The sequence below is a fragment of the Platalea leucorodia genome (genome assembly GCF_965183815.1).
Source record: "Platalea leucorodia genome assembly, chromosome: 4".
NCBI classification, from domain to species: Eukaryota; Metazoa; Chordata; class Aves; order Pelecaniformes; family Threskiornithidae; genus Platalea; species Platalea leucorodia.
In genome coordinates, this window is record NC_138826.1 from 88,268,124 (window position 1) to 88,292,574 (window position 24,451).

At 40.4% G+C, this 24,451-nt stretch overlaps 1 protein-coding gene across 1 annotated transcript in view; it reads right to left on the reverse strand.

Annotated features, from left to right (window-relative positions):
- The window catches only part of RAB3IP (RAB3A interacting protein), a 34,204-nt gene extending 19,189 nt beyond the window's left edge, over window positions 1–15,015 (reverse strand). Inside the window, exons 1-3 of the mRNA XM_082309739.1 lie at window positions 14,962–15,015; window positions 5,901–6,176; window positions 5,430–5,691 (exon numbers count right to left, since the gene is read on the reverse strand). Of these exons, the coding sequence (XP_082165865.1) occupies window positions 5,430–5,691; window positions 5,901–6,151 (513 nt within the window). The 5' untranslated portion in view covers window positions 6,152–6,176; window positions 14,962–15,015. The remainder of the gene's footprint in view (window positions 1–5,429; window positions 5,692–5,900; window positions 6,177–14,961) is intronic.
- Between the last annotated feature and the right edge of the window lie 9,436 nt (window positions 15,016–24,451).

Sequence of the window (24,451 nt, forward strand, 5' to 3'; positions counted from 1 at the left end):
AAGCTCAAGTTTCATGTGTTCCTATAAATGCAGAGAATACATCAATACATTTCTTTTGTTTTATTTCACTGATTTGTAAGGAAAATGCTACGTACACATCAATACATCTTAAAAGGAGGTTATATTAATATTCAGGTCAAGAGTTACCAAACTCACAATGGAGGCAGAACTACACTAGGTTCACTTTTGGGCTACCACTATCAATATGCTATTTTAAGTAAGATAGTTACAGTTTTGCCTGCAACTGGAAAGATTAGGGGGGCTTAGATTAAAATTTAGGCAGACAAGTACTGCTACTTAATGAAAACAAAAAGGAGACAACACCAGGCCGTCTACTACGCATGGCTGCTTAGCTAGATTTGTCAAACACTGGGCCAGTTTCCATTACATGATTCAGGAGGAGCATAATATAACACATTATTTTGCCAAGCAAGTTTAATAGCTTGGGTTTTTTAAGCAGGGCAGAAATAAAGAGTGCCCAAAGCAAAAAGCTTAGCAGTATTAGAAACATTACTACTGCCTCTGTCTCAAAGGCATTACTGGAGAGTTCCCAGCCATACACAATATAGAGGTAGAAAAGACAACTGCGTGTGCTAGACTAACCATCCAGGCTGCAGTCCTTCCCACATTACTGTTCTGAAAAAGTAACTACATGAAGAAGATAAGCTATTATAAAGCACACCACACACAGTTACCGAAGTAGGTAATAAAAAAATTTAACTTGCATGGAAAAAAACATTAAAGTTAGAAAAAAAATCCTATATCAAAGAGTCATATTATTGCTTATTTCACTTTGATCTTCACAAAGAGACTACAAGGTGGATCTTTAGAAAGAAGCAGACAGATAAGGAATGCAAATACTGCTTCAGAACCATTCATATTTTAAATTCTAGAAAGAAAATTATCCTGCATCTAGTTCAACAATTTAATCAAGTCAGAATTAGATGCGGAAGATCAAGGAAAGAACGAATATTTCCTACAGATATCACTTAAAATCAGAACCATGGGATACAGCTGAATCCTGAAGTTGTCAAAAACGTTTGTATTTACATTAGAATACATTTCTATTTGACTAGTCTTCACTCAGCACCCAAGTTAAACAAGCTACATAAAAATTAGTCCATTGCAACCACATTTACAAGGGTGTTTAATGTGAGAGAAGGTCCAGAATATCTTTTCGGAGATAAGAGCATTTCAAACACTATTGAATTATCATCTTAAGGCGTGAGTGAAGATGCTTCTGTTTTGCTTGCATGTAGTCTTCTACTCGTCTGAGAAAGTTTCTATGCCTACGATACACTACAACAGCATCAGTCAGAGGTGTGGAAACTGAAAACTTTCATCACTCACGACAGCAAGGAACTGCTAAAACACCTTCAGAGAACCAACGCATCTTTAAAAATCACAAGCCAGTGGCCTTACAATTCAACTGCAATTTTGTTTTAGAAAAGCTTGAAAGCATATTCTTCAGTGGAGTTCTGGGATGGTATATTATTCTGGAGCATCCTCATTTTTATTGTTCATTAACTTATATGCAAACGACAACAGAAATTTAAAAATGCTGAAGGTACTGTATAGTACTACTGGAATTCCTGGATAGTTATTGTGAATCTATTAATTCATTAATCCATGCAGAGTTTTGAAATCTCATGTTTTACTGTGGAAAAATAAAGAGATTTAACCACCAGTGTTAGCCTGCGCAGAAACACTGTAATAATGGCAATAGCCCCTGTTATATTGGACTCTTTGACAATACAGGCAGAAAAATGGAAAAAAAAAAATCTACTTCAAATCCTGTATCAACACATCAGATCTGAAGACAAGAGATCAAATTGTAACACTCAGTTTGGTTCCGAGATGAAGAATGCATACAGAAATTCAAGCCTTCGAAAGAAAAACCTAGATCTGAGGATCAGGTTCTTAAGCGACGCTGAAATGTACAATACCACATTCTATACTGTCACCTCTTTCACAAGAATCACTGCATCAGCGGGGAAAAAACTCTCAATTTCACTCTACTAGGGAAACATCAGTAATTCAGATTTCTACTACAAAAAGCCAAACATGGTTTTACTTGTTACCGACAGGTCTTACTCTAAAGACCGTAGGAAGCATAGAATTCATTCTCAAACCGAATACGGTATTTGCAACCAACATCTCTGGTAGACTGCTCTTTCCTCATCAGAGAAGGGGGCTAACCATCAGTGACAGCTAATAATTTCAACACTCCAAGAGAAAAAGTATCAACACGGAAACCTAAGTTTCCCTCTGTAGTCACAGACGACATCATTATACTGACAGTCTGATCGATGAGGAAACAACTTCAGGGCCAAATCACACAAAAATTCAAGGAAAACATGACTATGAACTGCCACAGCTCAGAAACTACAAGCGAGCTATCCAAAATACATGCAACATGCTGGTTACTTCACATGAAAAGCAAACAAAAGGTATTCCTTTGCAAGGACGTCACTAAACCTGCACATCAAGAAACACCATGTATCAAAATACCTTCACTCTTCCCTCAGATGTTATCTACACGTGGTTGATCTACCTTCAGTAACCACAGTGACACAGCTCAATCCAAACGCAGCAGAAAAAATGAAAACGCAGAGAGACATGAGGAGATAAAGTCCGGGGCGTTGAATCACTAAGCCTTTTAACACCTTCTCAATTTTCCTCATGCTGCTTTAAAAGGGTAGCAAAACAAGGAGAAAGGTTCAGATCATCTAAAGCAAGGGCTCGTCAGCTGCACTTTACAGAATATAGGCAAAAATTAAGTCTTCAATGAAAAAATAAGCGAGAATTACCTGAATGGTCTCAACAAAGCATGAAAAATCTGTGTCATTTTAATTAAGGGGGCATTATAAGGCAAAAGTACGTCCAATCTTATATGCTCCGTTAGTACAGAATGCTGCCCTGCTGTTACCTCTGACCCAGCCTTTCTCCCAGTCTTATGACATGATTTGGTGCTGCAACCGATCTAGACTGAAGTAGAAAGTACATTTCCTCTCATTAAGAAACAAATTTTGAAAGACTTTTTTTTTTTTTAACAATTTTGCCAGCAATGCTGTTCATTTTGAGAAGTTAAATCTGTAGTCTTAGCAAATATTAGGAAATACAAGGCATACACAAAGGAGAAAAAAAAAAGAAAGAAAAAGAACGAATCTTTATTCCTGAATAATTTCTTCAAGAACCATACTTAAATGTCTAACTATCACACACCATACATATATTCTCTAATATAAAAAACTGAGAGCATATTAAGAAAAAAGTTGCACTCCAAGCAGAGACGTGACAAAAAATTAGATAGTGGATCCCTAAGTTTCAAAATTCCTGTTTCCCTTCTAGTTCCCTTTCTGAGCACAACTGCAACAAATTCAAATCAATCTTTAATGCATATTACAATAGCATACAGTTTGGGTAAGAAATTTGGAACAAATGAAAAATGCAAGACAGCAAATTTGCGTTTACTTTGTTCACTCCTGGACAGCCTGCAGTCTGTAAGGCTTCCAGGCTCAATGAGCTCATAAAATTCAAATGCAAATTGTAATTCTCATTTTTCTCACTGTTCCTAATAAACAGCACAGAGACTTACAGAGAATTTAAAACCATAACTTAAACCAAAATTTAAATAATTTTAAACCATAATTTAAAACCAAAAAACAACCACCTATACAGAGGCACTGCCTATTAATTATATCCCTACAGATTTTTAAACCGAGTACTCATCGACAAAAGTGAATATATTTGGAAATAAAAGTTTAAAAACTGCATGACATACTGAATATCGCAGAGTGGGCACAGACCTATGTAAACAGCCATGACTTTTGGAAGAAAGCAGAGATAAATTAGGGATAGAAAAAACTAGTCCTTATACCAGAAGTGGAAGAAAGTAGGTATTACAGAAGGAATACGGTCGTTTGTTGTACAGTCTGTGAAGACTCCTGCTATGACTCCCATGTTACTGAGCAATTCTGAAACAGTGCAAGTTTAGGAAGATGAGCAGACAAAATAAGTTATTCATCCAGTATAACACTGGTAAGAATCAACCTGATGGGTTGAGAATTCGGAAGACTTTGACATCAACAGTCTTGTTAAGAAGACCCAAAGGGTTTGAAAATACATAACGTACAGTTAGTATGTCGTAGCAGCCTTAATGCCATTTCCTTAAAAACGACCTTAACAAATTTTGGAGTGAAACAGGAAACATTTCAATCTTTAAGAGACAAAGTGGTATACACTGGAATAAAATTTTCAGATAATTCCAAAGTAACAGTAGCAGATCTGAGTTGTGGCTTTCAAGAACGTTACCTGTACTTTGGTATACTGTCAGGAGCTGGAAGAGCTTTTCTAAAGTTTAAACTTTAATTTGTTCTTACTTTCCAAGGTTCCAAGTTTAACTGCTAGGATTATACATTCACATGCAAGGTCCTCAAACTTAGCTCAGGTTAATGTTTCCTTTCAGTGGTCAAATGCTAAGCAAATGAACACATTAGCAAAGGAAACAGATACTCAGCAATAAAACAATCAGCTGAAGAAGTGATGTCAGAATCCATATTTAAGCTTCACATTAACAAGGACAAATGCAACTATGACAGAAATTATGACTACATTCAACAAGATGAGGTAACAAACAAAGGAGAACAAGTTCAAACACAAGATAAGATGCGCTTAAATCTGAACAAGAATGGAATCATGTAGAGGAGAGGAAAGGGCACAGATACAAATAGCACAAAATCTACTCGAAAAGTTTAAGCACAGGGGGGTGTTAAAATGATAAATAATGGCTTTGCATTTATATAGCACCATCCATCCAAACAAGACAAAGCGCTTTACAAATATTAATGAATTGAGCCACGGTGTCTTCAAAGGTATCCATATTAAATTTGAAGTGTGGTGTAACAGTACTTTAAAGAACACCAGTGACATCTTTATTGGTTCTTTCCTATGCAGGCATTCCCCTATGAAACATCACAAGTACCCCTGTTCTAAAGCACTTCTATATTCCATGACACATGCTACACTTTTATACTTTAGGAGAAAGAAGACTCGAGAGGTACATAATCAGCATCTATAAATACTTATACGGTAACAATGGAATGACAGAAAATTACTCTTATTCTCAAATGTCAGAATGAAGGAATGGTCTACATTTCAAAGGAAAAGCGTGTTTAACCAGATATTGCAGCAAAAGCTTTCCATGGTTAAGTAGCAGCAGCACTAGAAAAAAACACTACCAAGGAATAATTCTAAGACATTAGCACTGCACACATTCAAAATAATTGTACATAAAATAATTACATCCTAATAATTCTATAAGAAATAAGTAAACTCAGACTGCACCTTCTGGCCCATCTATCATTCTGCAATCTTAGAACCACTTTGAAGAAAGAAAAAGCGGGAAGAGACAAGACAACGAGCCTTACCCTCTGAGCTTTTGCAAGTTCTTCTTTCAATCTTTCATAGCCCTTTTCTCTTACTTCCAGTACAGATGGGCTCCGTAAGTGAGATAAACTGTCTGTACTCAACCCAAAAATATCTTCATTTCCTTCAGCAACATCTGCTACTGTAGCACCCTGCAAAAACTCTCTCTCTGCGTTATTGCTCTCCTTTCTGGAATTATTGTGATTGAATGACCCACCCTGGGGTCCAGAGGTAGAACAAAGTATGGCGTCGGTAACATTGATGCTGTAAAGAGAGCGATATATTTTTTTATTTTTATAATACATTAAGAAGAAATATTTTAGAAGTGGCAGTAGCGGTGTTGAACATACCATTATGGACACAATTTAACATTACAACATTGAAAGTAATATTAAAATTTTATCTTTAGTAAAGCAAGCAGTTTATATGCAACAAACATCAGCGATTTAAATAAAGAGACACACAGAACTTACCTGACACCTGATGCCTCTCCACAATTCAGCTGTCTGGGAGATGAATAAACAGGTTGTGTGGGAAGGTCAGAAACGTTTAATGCATTGGGCTGGATTGGTGCCGAGGACACAACAGAAGGATGTGGTCGGTAGATAACACTGGGTGAGGTAGTTTGTTCCTGAGTCCCTGGATCATTTACTCCTAGAAGATCTGGTGTAGTAGGCGAAGCGAGGTTCACTTCATGAAAGCCTTCCAAGGGGTCACTGGCCATAATAAAAGCCTCATCATATGAAACCCTGAATTAAATAATCACATTATCAGAATGCAAACAGGGAATATTTAATTATATCTGAGAACTATTTGAATTAAAAAAACACCCAGACAAATATGTTCAGAATACTTCATGATATAATGGAAACTGCGGACTAATCTTGCAGAAGTACCGACTTCAACCACCAAAAATGTTTTTTTCCACACATGGGACTGTTGAGTCCAGAAGATCTAATAGCAGACTCCGCATCTAAGTGGGATGATGAAATCAAGAACACAGTCTATATCATAAAACAAAGTCTTCTTTAATATAGCCTGGAGTTGTTTTGTATCAAAACACAAATATATTGCATTCATGAAAGACAGGGAGACCTGGGAACCAGTAAGAGGGGGAAAAAAAAAAAAAAAAAAGAAGAAAACCTAAAGCTTCTACTTTTAATTTCAACAAAGCAAATAATGTAGAGACAGAAATCAGTGAACCTTTAAATAAATTACAGTCCATAGCAGTTTTGGTTAAATTACACATCTGATCTTGTCATACTTCACTGAAATGATAGAACTAGCCAATAAGACTTCTCATGAAGTATGATGACGTGCATTTAATACATCACATGATGATGACAATTGTGAATAAGTATCATACCAAAAATGTATTACAGGTAAAAGTGTACTATGAATTGCCAATTTAACTGACAGTATCTTTTATTTTAATTCCATATGTTTTTCATAAGATCAACAGAAAATAAGTACAACAGATGAATTTTACAAGCCCCGACAGAAAGCGCCTATTTTCCAGCAGTTTATCAGAGATCACAAAAATCTTTGCATGATTCAAAACTATAAATTGGAAGTAGTATGGAGAGATTTGTGAAGGAATTACTTAGCAGTGATTATTCACTGCAAAAAACATTTTCCATGTTATATAAATGAAGAAGAGAGAAAATTAAGGCTTCACAAAGGTACTTAACATGCAAAAAAAGAACTGTAGTATCTAAATGAAATAATACATTGCATTTTACAGAAAAATCTGCTTGGATCTTACAACTGAAACGACAAGACAGAGAGAAGATCTAGAAAGATGATGGTCACAGCTATGAAGAGATAATGACATCTACTTACATGTATGTCCAGTTCATTAGCTACTTCATAAAACACACGGAAAATACCAAGAATAGAATCCCCAAATTAGCATATGCAGTATTGTTTTAGTTACATCAATACTTTTTGGTCATCTTAAACTCAAAGAACATTGTTCAAAACTGTTTTGCATCTCAAGCATTGTACTGAGTGTGTATACATTCATGTTAAACAAGTGGCTTTACTACATTATCAGGTACATGTGGAAGAAATTCATTTGTTCAGACAGCAAGAATATGTTGGTTTTTTTCCTCTGCCTCTGTTAATTGCTCCCACAAAAAAAAAATCAACCACCTCTAAGAAACTGCTCAGACTTAAGGGACAAAAAGGACCTTACAGGAATAAAAAGGGATTTTTCTGCTTTTGCGGGTTTTGTTTGTTTGTTTGATGCAGAAATTTGTTTTATTTTGAACTATCAACAGCAGTTGCACAGACATGATTTACACAGAAGAACACTCTCACAGTTTTGTGATTTGGAGCTTTTCTACCACAACACAGAGATGAACAGCTTATTTTTGAGTTTAAGTAAGTTTGAAAAATGTTCTTGTTTGTTTTCCCTATAGTTCTTCTTAAGTATTACAAGCATTCTAATTACATGCTCTACATGATGATAAAGCCTGTTGAGTCAACAAATTTAAATGGAGGGACTGCCAGAGCTACAGGATATTTCTTCAAGGTTAGATTACAAAAATGTTTTCAGCTCTACAGTGCGACTATTACATGTCATTGTTTTACATTTAATAAGCTAAAATACTGCCATCTTGAAAAAACATAAAAATGCAGAAACGGTCCTTTAAAGTTCATCAGCCCAGCTGAAAAACAGCCATCTCGCCAGCCTCAAAGTCAGGCTCACATCTACACAAACACATTTGCTTTCATTGTTCCCACCACTCTCCTCTTTTTCAACCACCAAGTAAGCTACACCCAAAACTGCTATATTGGCAACACTGCCAAGATGTCCCTTCACATTCACAATTCTTTGGATTCCAGTCTTCACAATTAACGGAAGATGCAGGCTTCTGAAAAGGGATGTAGAAAGGCTGCCTGGGTGCCTTGCCTTTTCTATGTCTACAGCACCTAGGAAAGTGCACCAAAAACCACCCAACAGAAGCAAAGATTGAGAACATAGCTGAGAGCAAAACGGGAACAACTCTTCTGCCACATCCTCCCTTCTGCTGACTAGTTTCCATTTCAAGTTTGAATGACACATTCATAGTTCCACTGAAAACTCACAATCTGACTTGATGTTGAAGCTGGAAGGGTCTAGAGCACAAGTCTTATGAGGAGTGGCTGAGGGAATTGGGGTTGTTTAGTCTGGAGAAAAGGAGGGTGAAGGAAGACCTTGTCACTCTCTACAGCTACCTGAAAGGAGGTTGTAGCGAGGTGGGGGTCGGTCTCTTCTCCCAAGTAACAAGTGATAGGACAAGAGGAAACGGCCTCAAGCTGCACCAGGGGAGGTTTAGGTTGGATATTAGGAAAAACTTCTTCACCGAAAGGGTAGTCAGGCACTGGAACAGGCTGCCCAGGGAAGTGGTTCAGTCCCCAACCTTGGAGGTATCTAAAAGACGGGTAAATGTGGTGCTTAGGGACATGGTTTAGTGGTGGACTTGGCAGTGCTAGGTTAATGGTTGGACTTGATGATCTTAAAGGTCTTTTCCAACCTAAACGACTCTATGATTCTATGTTCAATAGTGGTACCATAGTATTACGCATCACCAGTACCACTGGTTGTTTTCAGTTGCATACCCCATTGGGCTGAAATTTTCTATGAAAGTTTTTTTTTTTCCCCAAACTGATTTTTAAAAAATACTATTCAGCTATTTCCAAGAAAAAAAGGCTCAGGAAAAAACTTTTCTGCCAGTTTCTAATGTATTTTACTATTTCTATACAAATCTTAGGGCTATCTGTTTGGAGCAAATACTTTAAGTACATCAAGTAAGCGACAGGCTCAAAGATGCGCCCTTCCATATCTTAATGATAATGTACAAAATTCAGCTACATTATTAAGTGCAGAAAGTCACAGTGGCTCACAGAGAAAAATTATTAGAAGCTTGCTTATTACCTTCCAAATGTTCAAATGCATTTCTAGCTCCCCCTCCGGACCATCACGTGAATCTACGATAAGCGAAGTAGTATGTTTGTAAAAAGAAAAAAATTTTACAAACTAAAAAAAAAAAAAAATCTGTCCTACCTACATGCTCCTACTCCTATGAGAAATGTTCCACTTAACTCCTTTCCTACAGCTTTTTTCCACCTAACCTGCCTATATTTTGCAGTTTTTTTAATAGTCAAAAAACCCAAAAAGATTATGGAATTTTATTTACAAGACTATCATTCTGCTTATACACTAAATATCAATCTCAGCCTAAATAGACAAGAGAGATTTATGAGTAAATAAATCCATGCATGTCTTCTCAGGTAGCAAAAAACAAGCTCTTTCTGACACAGTAAGTAAAAAAGTCATACAAGTTATTCCTGGAAGAGCTGAAAATAAAGTCCCTCAGCTAAACTTTTCCCATAGCCTGTCAAATGGGCACTCGTAAGCATACCATCTGTGTAAAACACTTTCCATTCACAACTTTTTTCTCTCCTAGCGTTACTTCACACTTAGCAGTGAGCAGGCAGAAGCTGGGTACACCACCCATACAAGACAAAGAAGCCCATGTTAAATATCTCCCTTTCAAGCCTCACCAACACCCTTATGTTGTTACCAAGATGTCAGCTGAACACACGTTATGCATTAATGAAACCAAACGTACATGCAAAAAGCTAGGCGGTCCTAAAAATAAAAGGTCTCTTTTGGGAAAGAACTCTTCAAAGTAATGGTAAACAAGAGGAAGGGGGGAAAAAAAACACATTAAATTTCAGTGTCATTAAAGATTACAGGCTTGGTTAAGGCTGGGGGGTGAGGAGGTGCGGGGTGTCATATTATCGACTAAGGCAGCAATGAACAGCCTTGCTGTGAAGGAACACGAAGCGCACGGTAAGCGGAGAGCTTTACTAGGAGCCAAGCTGACAGTGTGTAAAAAAACACAGTGTTGACACAGCACTCTTTAGTAGTAATTCTGCTGCTGTGAACAAAAGCTGATATTCTGACTTTTCAGGGCAGCACACTTATTAAACAAAATCATGAATTTTCTTAATACTTTTTCTACCACGCTAATATACGGTGAAAGCTTGGAATAGCATTAGTGCCTACCAAATACATGATTATTTTTGTCTTAGTTGATAGCATGCAATTTGGATGATGTACAAAATTCAAGTACTGTAATAAATCAGGATGAAACAACAACATAAATTAATTTCCTTATACTTTCTTCTGGAAATAAGGCAAATTTGGTGGAAGCTGTCACAATGTTGCAGCTTTTTATTACCTTTCCAGTGCCACACTTGCACTGCTGATGTCATGAGGAAGCTTATGCTCAAATCTGTTATTTTATCTAATAACAACCAAAAACATACGACAAAGAAATCAGTTTAACAACAGTCAGTTTAACATGTTTCTACAGCTTCTAACAGGAATCAAGAACTGTGAACATTTTCAACAGCAGTCAAATCAAAATGCTTAATCTAATTTTCTCGTTGTTATTATTCTAAGAGGGGTTCAGCTACGTGTCTGAATCAAAACAGTCAATAACTAAATACTAAAAAGCTCCCCGAAACGAAGTAATTTAGTGTGGCTTGTTTTGTTTTGAAAAAGAAAAATGTATTGTTGAAGACCACCTACTACAAACTCTGGAGTCTGTCTTTTACAGATTGCTTTTAAATACAAGACAGGTTGAAGATGACAACTTTGAACAATCTCCTGATTGTTATAGCCCATTTAAAAGCAACGCCAGCATCAAACATTTCATAAATCTCAGTTTTAGCTTTAATAGTAAAGAGCACCACCACAACAGCCCAGTAACCTGCACAAGTGAAAAAAATCACAAGGAAAAAGAAGTTACTCTTTCTAAACATTTGGATGAAAAGTAAATTCTACTTAGCATTTACCAAAAAAAGGTGCTTATTAGCTACAGTGTTTTAATCTTCATGCAGCAGGCCTTTCAAAATGTAATAAAGTCTCAAGGACTTCATTTATTAGACTCCAAGGTCTGCTTCAGTTAATTTGGAAGGGGATAGGAAAGTGGATTTTTTGTAGTAGTTCCTCAAAAGAACTGATATTAGACCACCACTGGGCTTGCATTCTTCTCAGTGGGTTTAAAAAAAAGTTTTGAAATATTTGGCATCATACAGTGTGGAATGTAATACGTTTTAAGCTCTAAAGAACTCTGTAGGGAATTAAGATTAGTGGACCAATAAATGCCTTCTAAAGAAGCAGTCCAATTAAGTACTGCTACTCCATACCTATACCTATCAGATGCAAGCAGGCAGTTTAAAAAGTAAAATTGTTGTAAGGCATATATGGACATTAATTTAAAGTTCAAAACCAATTCAATTACACCTATCCCGTACAAGATATTCATCAGATGTTGGCACGGGACACAGAAGTTGGGTGGATTTTTTTTTTTCCCTAAACTGTTTTATATTTAAGCTTAGCCACAGAATTCAAGCCAGTTTAAACACTCTTATCGATGCCAGTTCATTGCACAAACACAATTCAAGATCTGGCATAGGAATTCCCCTAGGGTTTGCAAAAAATAATTCCCACCTTTACAATTTTGCAATTATGATGGACCCTTCCACTCCAGGAGCCCAAATACGCAACAAATTTTTTTTGGAGGCAGTAAGATACGAGAGAAAAGAAAGCACTGAACTACTCCAGTCTTTACATATTCTACTTTTATTTGCGAGTGACCTTACACTACATATTTACCAACAGATGGTAAATTAGGCAAGATGGTAAATAGGAGGTAAACCATGAGTTAGGCAAGCCTACAGAATTTCAGAGCTAGCAAAACCACACTTGGTTCAACATGAGAGTATTTTTCTATTGCATTCCCACCAGTGTTGTCATATAATGCTATGATGTGGGTCTTTTTCTATTCTTTACTCTCATATTAGGCGTCCAAAACACTATTTCACACTGTTTTAAAAGAAACAACATCTATTTGATAGCAGGATTTTATAGAATTAAAAGAACTTTTGTTTTGCTGAACTGATGATTAAAAAAACCCTCTTTTGAAAACTTTATTATAGGCTATCTTCAACTAGAAAAACACAGGTGCAGACAGCAAGTGTCTCTCTTACAAACAAGCAGCACACAAGATCCAGTGACCTATATTTATGAAGTACTTGCAAAACCTATAAATAAACATGGTTTAGAGTCTGGTAGATAGTACACACCTCTTACTAGAGAGAAAAATCAGTGCTTTGCAAGGTAGAATACTGCAAACTTTTATTGTAAACAAACATTCAAAGAATGCTGTTCAGTTCACAAAGACTCTCTAAACTAAGTGAATTTAACTGCAAATATGACTCTCTTTGCAGGCGCTGTTCTTTTTAAGACATTCTGCCTTATGGAAACAACTTCACAATCCCATCTCAGGTTTAAGCCTGATCACAGTGACTGTGACCACAGTGTTATTCTTGCCAAGACTTGGACCTAAAGACCCTCTCATTTTCAGTTAACACTGAAAATATTCCATTAGTAAACTTACGTAAAAAAGATCACAATTTTCATGGTATGTAAAGCTTTCTAAATGTACCTGTAAATGCATTTAAAGAAACATTTTCTTAATTTCTGAAAAAAATGGTTAGTATATTATAAGCGTAATTAAAGTGTCTAACACAAGTTTTAGTCAAGTTACAGTGGACAAGATTTTAAATGCCGTATTAAAAAGGGTCTTAAAAATAAAAATCCAAAGTACACATTTCTTTTCTGAGAAAATCCATAAACGTAAGTGGAACAGTGAGAGACCAGCTCATTTGGCATTTTACACGAATTTTAAATCAAGTCAATAAAAGCTATGAAGATAGCTGCAGTCTATAATCAAAAGGCTTACTGTGACTGTTTTCCTACAGAAAAAAAATCCCCTTTTAACTGTAGTGTAACATGAAGGATATTTCAGTCGCAGCTGTGAGTTGCACTCCCATTTGTTATTTATTAAAAGCATAATGAGAATGGTAAATTATTTATCCTTCTTTGCTCACTAGGTAACATTAACCAAGCACAGCAGAAGAATGACTGCCAAGGCACAAACACAGAAGGCCTGACTTTATCCCTCCCCAGAACTCATTAAACAGATCTATAATAAAGACAATAAAAATATTAAAGCAACAAGACCTCAGGTTTTGCCCTATATTTTACTGAGGAATACAAATATTTGAACAGATGGTAGCTGCCAATACACACTTCTAGACTGAATAACCTTACATCTGCTTCAAAAGAGAAGCTGATAATTTCACAGTTACGGCAAGTCTGTGGAAGATTAATTATTTTAGCTCTCTAGATCACTGTTTCTGAGACTTCCTAAGAACATGCTTACAAACGAACACAGTGAACAGATCAAGGAATACAAAGCTTAGTACGCTACCTGCAAACAAAACAGACAACACTCTCCCACCCATGAAAACACTGTTGCTTTTTGTCAGCAAAGACGGGCGTTGCGGGTGCCATGAAGGACCGGGCCACTCGGTGATCGCCTGCTTCCAGAGCCCGGCGACTCTCGGGGAGCCGGCGGAGCACCGGCACTCCGGCAGCACGCATTTCTGCACAGCTCACCACTTGCAAGCAACTTGCAACCAGAATTTCCTTTCTGTGCCTTATTCTCCAACGTAACCGCATTACGAAACTAAGGTTAACTGAAACCCCTGCTACTTAACTACTACAGCTTACGCGGCTGCTTATCGGCCACCGGGTATTAACCTCGATATCGCCCGACGACCTCAAAGCAAGCAGAAACACTACGGGGGGAGCGCAGCTCCACCGTCCCGCACAGCGGAACTCCCAGCCGCGCCGCTGCGGGCACCCCCGGCCCCGCCTGCCCGCCCCGGCGCTCTCCCCTCCCGCCCCGCCGGCCCAGAGGTCTGGCAGCCGAGGAGAAGCTTTCAGCACCGGCAACCCCCCCTTTCCTCAGTTCGGTCATTCCTGCCCGGACGCCCTTCCCCACCGGCCCCGGGACGCCTCGAAGGGGCACCGACCGCCTCCCAGCCGCCGCCCCCGCAGCCCTGAGGGGGGGACGGCTGCCCCGAAGGGAGCGCGGCTGCCCCGAGCCGCCGGCTCCGGCAGCGCGACGGCTCTTTGTCCGCCGCCGGCTCTCCCGGGGCGCCCCCCGAGAACTACTTCTGCCCACTTTTGCCGCTCGGACCGCGGCCGGATCTGGGGCCAAGCGCAGCCCCGCCGCCGGCGGCTCCCCCCGCACCCACGCAAACCCCGACGGAGCCGGCGGCGCCCGGGCCAGCGGCGCCTTCCCACAACGGCACGGCCCGGGCCGCCACCTGCCCCCGCGCTCTGCCGGGGGGGAACTCCCCCGCCCGGGGCGGCCACAGCGGGCGGGCGGGCGGGCGGCGGGTCCGGCGCGGGGAAGCCCGCCCGGCCCCGGCCACCGCGCCCCGGCAAGGGGCAGCCCTCCCAGGCGGCGCCGGCTCCGCCCGCCCGGGCACAGCCTCCCGGGAGCGCGGCGCCGGGCAGGTGCGGCGGCGCTATCCGGGGAGCCGCGGCCCGGCCGGCCGCCCCCTTCCCTCCCTCCCTCGGGCCCGGGCCCGGGGCCGCGCAGCCCCGCCGCCACCCACCTGCCGAGCCCAGCGAGAGCGGCCGCCGCCGCCGCACCGCGTCCCCTCGGCCAACCTGGGGGGGGCGGGGCGCTGGGCAGCCGCCGCGCATGCGCCCGCGGACGCGCCGCCCGCAGCAGGGTGGGGGGCAGGTGTGCGCCACCCCCGGCGCCCCCTAGCGGGGCTGGGGGTAACCGCCCTCGGGCGCCGGCCCCCGGGGACGTGAGGTGCCCTGAGCCGGGGCGGACCAGGCCGCTCGCCCAGGGCGGCCTCCCTGCGGCAGGGGCAGGGGCTGTGCCCCGCCGGAGGCCGGGTCCCAGGCCAGGAGGCGGGGTGCAAGGCCAGCCAGAGCGGCCTCCTGTCAGTGGCGGTGCCTAGGCCTGGCTGTGTGCCCTCATAGCACCCACCCGTGACCCAAAACGCTTCTGGGGGACGGTCTCGGGGAGGCTTTTCCTTCGCACTCCCGCTCGTCAGCCACGCTGTCAGCAGGCAGTGGGGTTTCAGGGGCTGTAGGTCTGGCAAGAGGAGGCCCCAGGCCCAGCGGATGTGTTAGACAGCTAGGACGCATGGGTTAGGGGCAGCCTCCATCCCTCCGCTCCAAGCGGCACCAGGGCGGCCCATGGTGAAGGGTCTGACCACGAAATGCTGTTAGATCATGTCCTTAGGGCCTGGCAGGAGAGGTACCGGAGGCTCACAGCTAACACAGCACAGGGCACGAGTGCTGTCAGGCACCACATTTCACGAGGGAGGCACCAAACAGGCAGCAAACACTCGTGGCTTCAGGAGAGACCAGCCAACATTTCTGTGCCTCCACTCATCACCTGGAAGAGAGGGTGAAAACATTGCTTCTGTTCAAGGGCAGGCGAGGGCAGGGCTATTAAAGTCTGAATGTTTTGTTACCGTCAAAAACACGAGGAAGTTAATAATTCTGTATTTAATAGTGTACAGTAACAAAGGCACAGGATTACACAATTAAAAATTAGAAAATGAGACTTTACGCCAGACCATTATCCAGTGATTTTCACTCATGGGGCATGTACTGCCTCAAATCAGGTGCCGAGCCTGCCTAATGGATGTAATAATTAAAGACTGAGCTGTAATTTATATGCACAAGACTTGTGAAATAAGGCCACGTACAGAGCTAAAATAGGGCTCACCTGCTAAAAAGATTGTTTTTCCAGCTCTGCTAGTTTGTCCGATAAAGAGATACTACTACTGCTACCTCTCATCTTGGCTTGCCTATTTCCTTAAGCCACCATTACTGCCACCCTGACACAGCCAGGATGGTTCAGGTAATTTTCCAGCTTTTCAGAGGTTAACACACAGCCTTCACTTTTTTTCCTTTTGAAATTCTGGTCTGTAGTGTTTTTCATTTTCTATGTCTTTAAAAGCAGTAGGCAAAATGTTGGAAAGCTACTATAAACAAGACTCCATTTTATCACTGGTCCAATTAGATTGCCAGAAAATATTCTTCACATGACAGCAGCCTTGGCCAGACGATGTACTTTCGTCGTTGTTAGTGCAGCTGAACTGAAACATGTGCTGCAATGGTGAGGAACTTCGGCAAAAAAAGTAATGTAAACAAGATCTTGTCCCATTCGTCAGTTAAGGAATCTAGGCCACATTCCGGTCAATAATTGAAATGTTAATTATCTTGACAGCTTTCCACTGAATGTGAAAGAATCCTGTTTGGCCAGTCCTGCAGGACATAGCCACAGACTATGTTCTCTGTGGCACATTTACCTTAGCATCCACCGAGCAAGAAGTTCATTTAGGACACATAAATATGACAAAGAAGATGTCGAAAGACAAATGTATCAATGCCATTCATCATAAAGTAAATACTTTACCTATAAATAGTTATATCTTCTAAATTCCTTTTCGGTATGTAAATCTACACTGACTATGAGGGGGCTGAAGCAACAGAAATGGCTACAGAAAATCATCATCCACAGCTTTTCTGGAAGCAATCTGAAAGACAAGAAACCAAGCAGTACAAGAAGTGGAACATTCAAATAGCAGTATAATTTGAAGTTTGTTGTGAAAAGCCTCATAGAGCAGAGATGTTCAGTTTGAAGAGCTCTGACCTTTAAAATTATTTAATTTGCTAATATTGACATGCAATAGAACCCAGGCAGTACTATCAGAACACAGGTTTGCCAAATTAGAAGACGTATCAGAAAGTTCATTACAAACATGATTGCAAAAGAGACATGACAAGTGGAATCGGAAGTTGAAAACAATGTATTAAGGCACAGTAAACTGACAAGAGTCTATAATTAGGATCTGTAATCCTATAGTTCTTAATCCTCTACGACTGTACTTGGCATGACAATCTGCTGTCTTAACCAGATTAGACATCTTGCATTTCAAGAAATAAAAGCAATACACTTCCAAAGAATTTGACTGTGCTAAATTAATCACCAACAGATTTATTTTGTCAAAGTACTCCTGTATTTTGCTGTAAGTAATACTTTAAAAGTCAGGCAGCAACAAACCGCAGAAAATATAACTTACATGGTTAAAATTAAAAGTTGAAACAATTTGGATTAAATCCAGAGACATAAATATGAGAAGTAAGCGTTTTTTTTGAGAAAAAGTCTATTTTAAAAGAGTACTTTTATCCAACCTTCAGTTCCTTCCTGAGCTGCACATCAGAGCAGGGCTACTCCTCCAGGCATCGTGAGCTGCGAGCCAAGGGTAACACCACCACCGAGGGCACAGTCAAGAGCAGGGCTAGGTTGTGTGACAGCAACAGGCTTTGTCATACACCTAGTGACCATCACACAAGGTGAGATGTCAAATCAAGTTCGGGATCCATCCAGGAAGTCTTGTCAGGAAGAGCAAGAGACAGAACTAGAGACCTATATGTAGGCCTACACCTATAACGTAGGTCTGAGGCTCATCCAAGGAAGGAGCAACCAAGACAGGCTCACCCAAGACACAGCACAGGCAAATCCTGGTGGTCTGGGCCTGAGCTTAAATGGAGTCCCGGAGTCCCTTCGCACTACGGGAAGAAGGTGCCTGAGTAGGGGTCCCAGAGGAGCCTGATGAGGGCAATTAAGGCCTTTTTGTGCCCTTAGGTCCCTGGCAATCAGGAGAACTGAAGTCCTTTTAGAACAAAACCATGCATCGCTGTTGTTCTAAATGAGCAAAGTCACTGTTGCCAGTGGAAAGTGATGTACAGTTTACAGCTTTGGTGGAATAACATATGCCGTGGGTGCCACCTCTGACTAAATAGACGTAATCTGACAGGACCATTCAACAAAACTGCACCATGTACAAAATCTGGAGGATGGACTTTGCTGAAACTGCGTTGTTTCCAATGAACACCAGTGTTTGCTGCTCCCATCAAATCTATTCACTCGGAAATCATTTCATCTCTTGCTTTTGAACTCCTTGGTGTCGTTAAGTGCCCCAAATCAGAAAGTCCCATTCTCCAGCTAGATAGAAAGCTGGATAGGTACCTTGGCACAGGCTTGGCCACAGCAATCTATATACTGACAACTGACAGTCTCACTCGCGTAGCTTCTGTCCAGTTACACTGGTGCAAAATGTGGTAAACATCATTGCAAACAGTTCCCCCACTGCACAAAGTCCCCCTGAACTGCATCTCTGTCTGTCCAGGTCTTCTACTGCATTTGAACCATCATCTGAAAGACTGTGTCTTCAAATGTGCCTGTTTCCTTCACCAATAGTGACCTAAGAAATCTGTTTCAGGGAGGAAAAAGCACAAGAGACAAAGGTGTTTCACAGAAGGTAGCCCCAGACCATGGCAGTCTTCTCTGTTGAAGGCAAAAATGGCTGCAGGACTTTAAAGAAGCCAAGTGCAGCATTTTTCTTTGATCTGACTTTAATTGAAGTTTCTCATCTATAAGCACAAACACAAATGCCAGCTAATCAAATTTTTCCTCCTACAGGTTGGGAGGAATAAAAGAATGAGATGGTTGTTCTTTTTATAGAAGATGTTCAAGTGTGTGCTGGGGGAAGATGTCTCAACAATTTCACGGATAAATAAAGCAGATAAACTTTGAAATCTTATTTTCTACTTGCTTGTGGTACTTCCTATTTGCTTCTTTTATTGCTTTTTTTAATATCGAATAAACTGTAATTATTACCTCCCTCTCAATGAAGATGTTATAAAACAATAAACTCAAGCAAGCCAAAGGATGAATCTATTAATAGAAGTTACATGTGCATTGTGACCCCCTAGCACAGTGAAAAGAAACAAAGAATGATCCGCTGTGTACAAAAAAGGTACAGAGACTATAAATCTTATCTATTTTAGAGATTTTTTTTTTTCCCCCTTCTACTAGCTCAGCTGAACCAGTGCTAGCAGTTTTGGGAACCAGAGTGTAGCCAAGAATTCCCCAGTCAGGCATATTTCTTCAATGTTTAGCTAAGCACTTGGAAAACAAATCTAATTGCTACATTGGCATAAATAAGCATCCAGCTTATGGGAGTCCTAAAACTACAGCTCTTATCTTTTTGCTGCTTCCCATGATTCAACTGATATAACGTTAAAACCAGTGAGGTTTGTGTTTTTCTTCAAATCTACCCACTAAAAAAACCCAAAATAACAGCAAATAGGCAGGATTGATGTTAACTGCTCCTGAAGCTCTTTCTCAAACCTTCCAGTGGTGGAAGACAGCACGGCCTCCTGAAGCAGTGCATTCCACTGCCGAACTAACCTTGGAGTTGGAAATATTTTCCAAAGTCTAACCTAATCTCCTTTGCTGCCATGTAGGACAAGAGGCAATGAGCTTATCTCAGTGGATGCAGGAAGCAACAGTCTTCAGGGTATGTGATGGCATCATCTATCCCCTCTGTTTTCTTAAAGAATAACCACAGTTATTTTAATCTTCCCTCACAGGTGATGGGTTTTAGACGTCCAGTTGTTTTCATTATTCTCTCTGGGCTTCTTCCTGTGGGTCCTCGTCTTTGTAGAAGAGCAGTGCTCAAGTCTGAGCACAGCACTCCAGCTGAGGTCTGAACAGCACTGGCTTTCACATATCACACACCTGCTTATATATCCCAGCAAAGATCCCTTGCTTTTTTTCTTATGGCAGCAGAATGCTGCTTAACCAGTCTTTCTCCAGCCTGTGTGTGACTTCACTTGTGAACTTTCTTCTATGTCCGTTGATTCTTACTGAGTTCTAATCTTGTTCTGAGAAAAATGTTTATGGCCCTTCATATCTTGCAAATTTGATAAGTGCACTCCCTATTGCATCAGCCAAGTCATTAATTAAAATATTGCACGTTATCAGAACCAGAATGATCCTCTGAGATGAGATGCTTTACTTTAACAATTAGCCATCCAAACCCATGGTTTGAGCATGGTTTTCATATCAGTTTTGCATTGTCTTTGCAGTAGTTTATGCTAGACAGTGTGTCCCTCCCTTTTTTATGAGATGTCATAGGAGGGAATTTCAAAAGCCTTACCAAACTCTATCTATATCGCATATATTGATTCTTTCCTATTTGTCTTGGAATGACTGAAATGATATGCTCAAATCACGCAACAAATCTGTTGCAGCATCAAAACCTCAAACCACTTCATAGTCCTCTCCTCTGTTAGACTTGTCAACACACTAAATCAGCATCAGAAATAAGAGCTTAAAATGATGTCTAAAAAGTGAATGCTCGTTAAAGCCCTGTATTCCTTAATTAAAAGTCAAGGCTTGAATACCACAAAATATAAATTTCTATACACAACCTGCAGAACTCATTGACACAATAGAACAAGAATGGTAAATTCTTTACCGTGTTAAAAAAACCAACAACCTTTATATGACTACACAGAACACAGCCTAATCAGGGAAGATAGAACTGAATAAAGAATAGAAATTCTCTATTAACTATTAAATGACAAGGATTAAAAAGAAATTTTCCCTTCAAGCACGTTAGTTTACAATTATCCACTTTGATTGTAAGACTGATTCTGCAAACAAGCTGCCCAACTAGGCAGATTCTGCTGTTGCATATAAAACAAATAATGCTTCTAGGTTTTTTGAAGGTGCTTATAAATGTAACTTAATACTAAGCAGAAGAAATAAAAAAAACATAGCCCCATACCGGTTACTATGAAGAAAATTAACTCTACCCCAGCCAAAACCAGCACACCTTACCTACTTATGTAAGGACTGACATGTGGTTTTGTTTATCTTTAGAAGCAAGCCAGGGACGGACCCAGAGTGCAATTAAAAATAGTACAACATGTTCATCCCTAGTTGGAGGACGGCAGAGATGCCAAACCTGAACTCAGAAATCAGAAAATAAAAACACAAAATACATTTTCACCTGAAAATTAACCGCCCTGAAACCAAACAAACTTTGCAGTGCTGACAAACCTATGGTTAAAACTCAAGAATCCTTTAACCTGATGAGACTCCAAAAATAGCTCCACCAAATACTCCGAATAATAACAGTAAAAAGTGTAGGGTGAAGGTTCAGGAATCCTATGTTTTATTCACAATTCTGCTTTGGACCTGGGTACCATCCCTGTGCCTTCATTTATCCATCTCTAAACTGAAATTCATGAGACTTCTTCCTCCTTCCCCACAACATGTGGTCACGTGATAAAGTTTAAATAACAAATTTTTCAAAGGTCTTTGTTTTTTCAGACCAAAGTTGCTATAAAAATAGAAGATGTGGCTTTAATGGACTGATTTTTCTTTATTTTTGCTCAATGACACAGAGATTCAAAACCAGACTTCAGTCAAGGCTGCCAGTTATTGCTATGTTCTGCTCTGCAAGGTGAAGCTGGTCTTATGGAAAACTTTTTGCAGGTACCAACCATTTCCTTATGTGATAGAAATACTGTTTTATGCATCTTCTGTCCAGCCTTACCTAGTTGGTGTGGACATCACTCCGCTGGGCATAGGAATGCCTCCCAGTTTAGAGTGGCCTTTTCTTCTCCTTGTCTCCTTCTGTCTTCTCCAGCTTAGCACACTCATAGAATCATAGAATCGTTTAGGTTGGAAAAGACCCTTAAGATCATCAAGTCCAACCGTTAACCTAGCACTGCCAAGTCCACCGCTAAACCATGTCCCTAAGCACCACATCCACCCGTCTTTTAAATACCTCCAGGGATGGGGACTCCACCACTTCCCTGGGCAGCCTGTTCCAGTGCCTGACTACCCTTTTGGTGAAGAATTTTTTCCTAATACCAAATCTAAATCTCCCCTGGTGCAGCTTGAGGCCATTTCCTCTTGTCCTATCGCCTGCTACTTGCCAGAAGTGGCAATGCTCTGCAAGTTCAGTGCAGCAGAGAGATATTTCTGAAAAGTAATCCGAATCCTTCACTCAGTTGCATAGATGGTAAAAAATGCCAAAGTAATATCGAAACCAGAGCAGTTCCAGTCCCACAAAAAAGAAGGATTACTCTGTTACACCTCCCAAAGTGACCTTAAAAGTGCCAGCCCCCCCAAGGGTCTTGTCTCCACTAGCATTTACATCTGTGTTACCTTGATTGGAAATGTGCCTGCACTCACCATGGCAGGAAAAGTTTTCCCTCACCTGACTAAAATAGTCAAAGTGTGGATTTGCCCAGAGGAGTGTGAAGGATAAATTCCCCAACTCGCACTATTCGATACCAATGTGTGTTCTGGGCCGTGTGCTGGCTCAGCAGTGACACGACGAGCTCAGGGTTTGCTTCATCCACTCTTGGCTCACAGGCTAAACCTCGTGTCTGGGGGAGCAATGAGACTTTTGATTTTGAACCAAGGTAAACAAACACAGCGTAGTGCATATTTTGCAAAAGCTACCGAGGCTGTCTAGGCATTTTTTAAGTGAGAAGTCTCAGAAAGCAGAGGAGAGGGTTTGTTGCAGTTCAGGTGTAAATGATTTGGCTTGTTGCCCATAGAAAAAGGAAAGGCTGTTTTTTTTCTCTGTTGGTTCAGTAAACTCACTATCCTTTTTCCTGGATGCTACTTTCTCTTTTTATACTCTCTTTCTTTCTGCCTCTTAATCAATATCTGCAAAGCAAACAAATGAAGTTCTGAGGAAAATGTTTGGCATTGAAGTGTGCAAGGGAAGAAAGCCAGAGCTAGCTTTAATACGGGACTATCAGGACCACCTGGGTCATGGAGTAAAGTCCTCAGTTTTATCCTTTTCACATGTGTATCAAGTACCATTCTTAATAGCAGTAAGTATTACTAGGGTTTTTTTTTAACTAAAACCAGCTAAATAAGAAAAAGAACTCAGGTGAGTTGTTCCCTTTACAAAAAGAAATTGATGGTGGTCAGCCATCCTAATGATGGCTAATCCTTTTTTATGCACAGATATCAATAATCCTGTTCTCACAAATACAGCAACAACAACCGTTCCAAGTCCTTTCCAGACAATACCTAACTCAAGAGAACTTCCCTTTTCTAAAAACTTTTCCCTGCAAATCTGTCTGTTTCTGTCTGTTATTAGTCTCCAGCTCGTTCTTTGAATCTCTTCTCTCTTTATTTTTCCCTTTCTCTCTCATACAAGCAGATACTCCCACAAATCTCTGTGCTCAAGACACAACTCAAGAAAATCCTCCATCGTTACAGTCCCAGTTGTATTCGGTGGTAACATGTCTCTGCATTTTGGTTTGAGGCCCCCTTTAATTTGAACATAGATAATGAAGGGTATAGTTTCTTCCATCAGTTGCAGCACAGTTTAATCACACGTCTAACAGTGTCTGACAGCTGCACCACAGCTTTGCATCAGTCATTACTGCACAATGTTGATCTTTTAAAGTCAGGCACTAATCTGGATCGCTGTTCTTGCAGGTGATTTTTCACATACACAAATAAAAATACATTCATACAGAGAATTTCTCCCAGGAATAAGCAAAGTTGTCCTTGTTAGTTATTAAATGAGAGAAACAGAACTTTTCGACTGTACTGTTATGTGTATTGTCCATTGTTATGTTGTATTAGTAGTAGTATTATTATTATTACTATTACTACTACTACTATTATTACTATTATATTTCTATGCAAGGAACAAGAGTTAACATTTGCTACTCTCAAAGATGTAACACCACCCACTGAAAACCCAGCCTCGTAAGCCATAAAGACCATGAGTTTATGATATTTCCATTGATACCTCAAAAGTCTTGACTGAGAGCACAAACATGCCTGTTGTACAAACAAAGATGCATTATTAACTCTAATACAAATAAATGCTTTTGTTATTCTTAGAAACATTCCGATGTGAGAAAAGATCCCTCTTTCTCAAATCTATCTCCCTAAGAAGTGCAGGAGACATTAATATACATTATAAAGCACAGACTATCAACCATCAATATTCTTTAATGTCTGCTACAATACAAAATTCTGTTAACATATTTCTTCATTAAAAAGGAAAAGAAATTAGAGGTTAGCAGAATCCTGCACGTACAAAAGGATGATTATGCAAATGGCTGTGCAATCAGCTGCATTTTTAGGCAAGCAAGGAAATTATCTAGTGTCAAATGCTTGACATCGTGCAATAAGTTCTGAAACCCTGGTCATCTTGTGAAGCAGAACGACGCTGA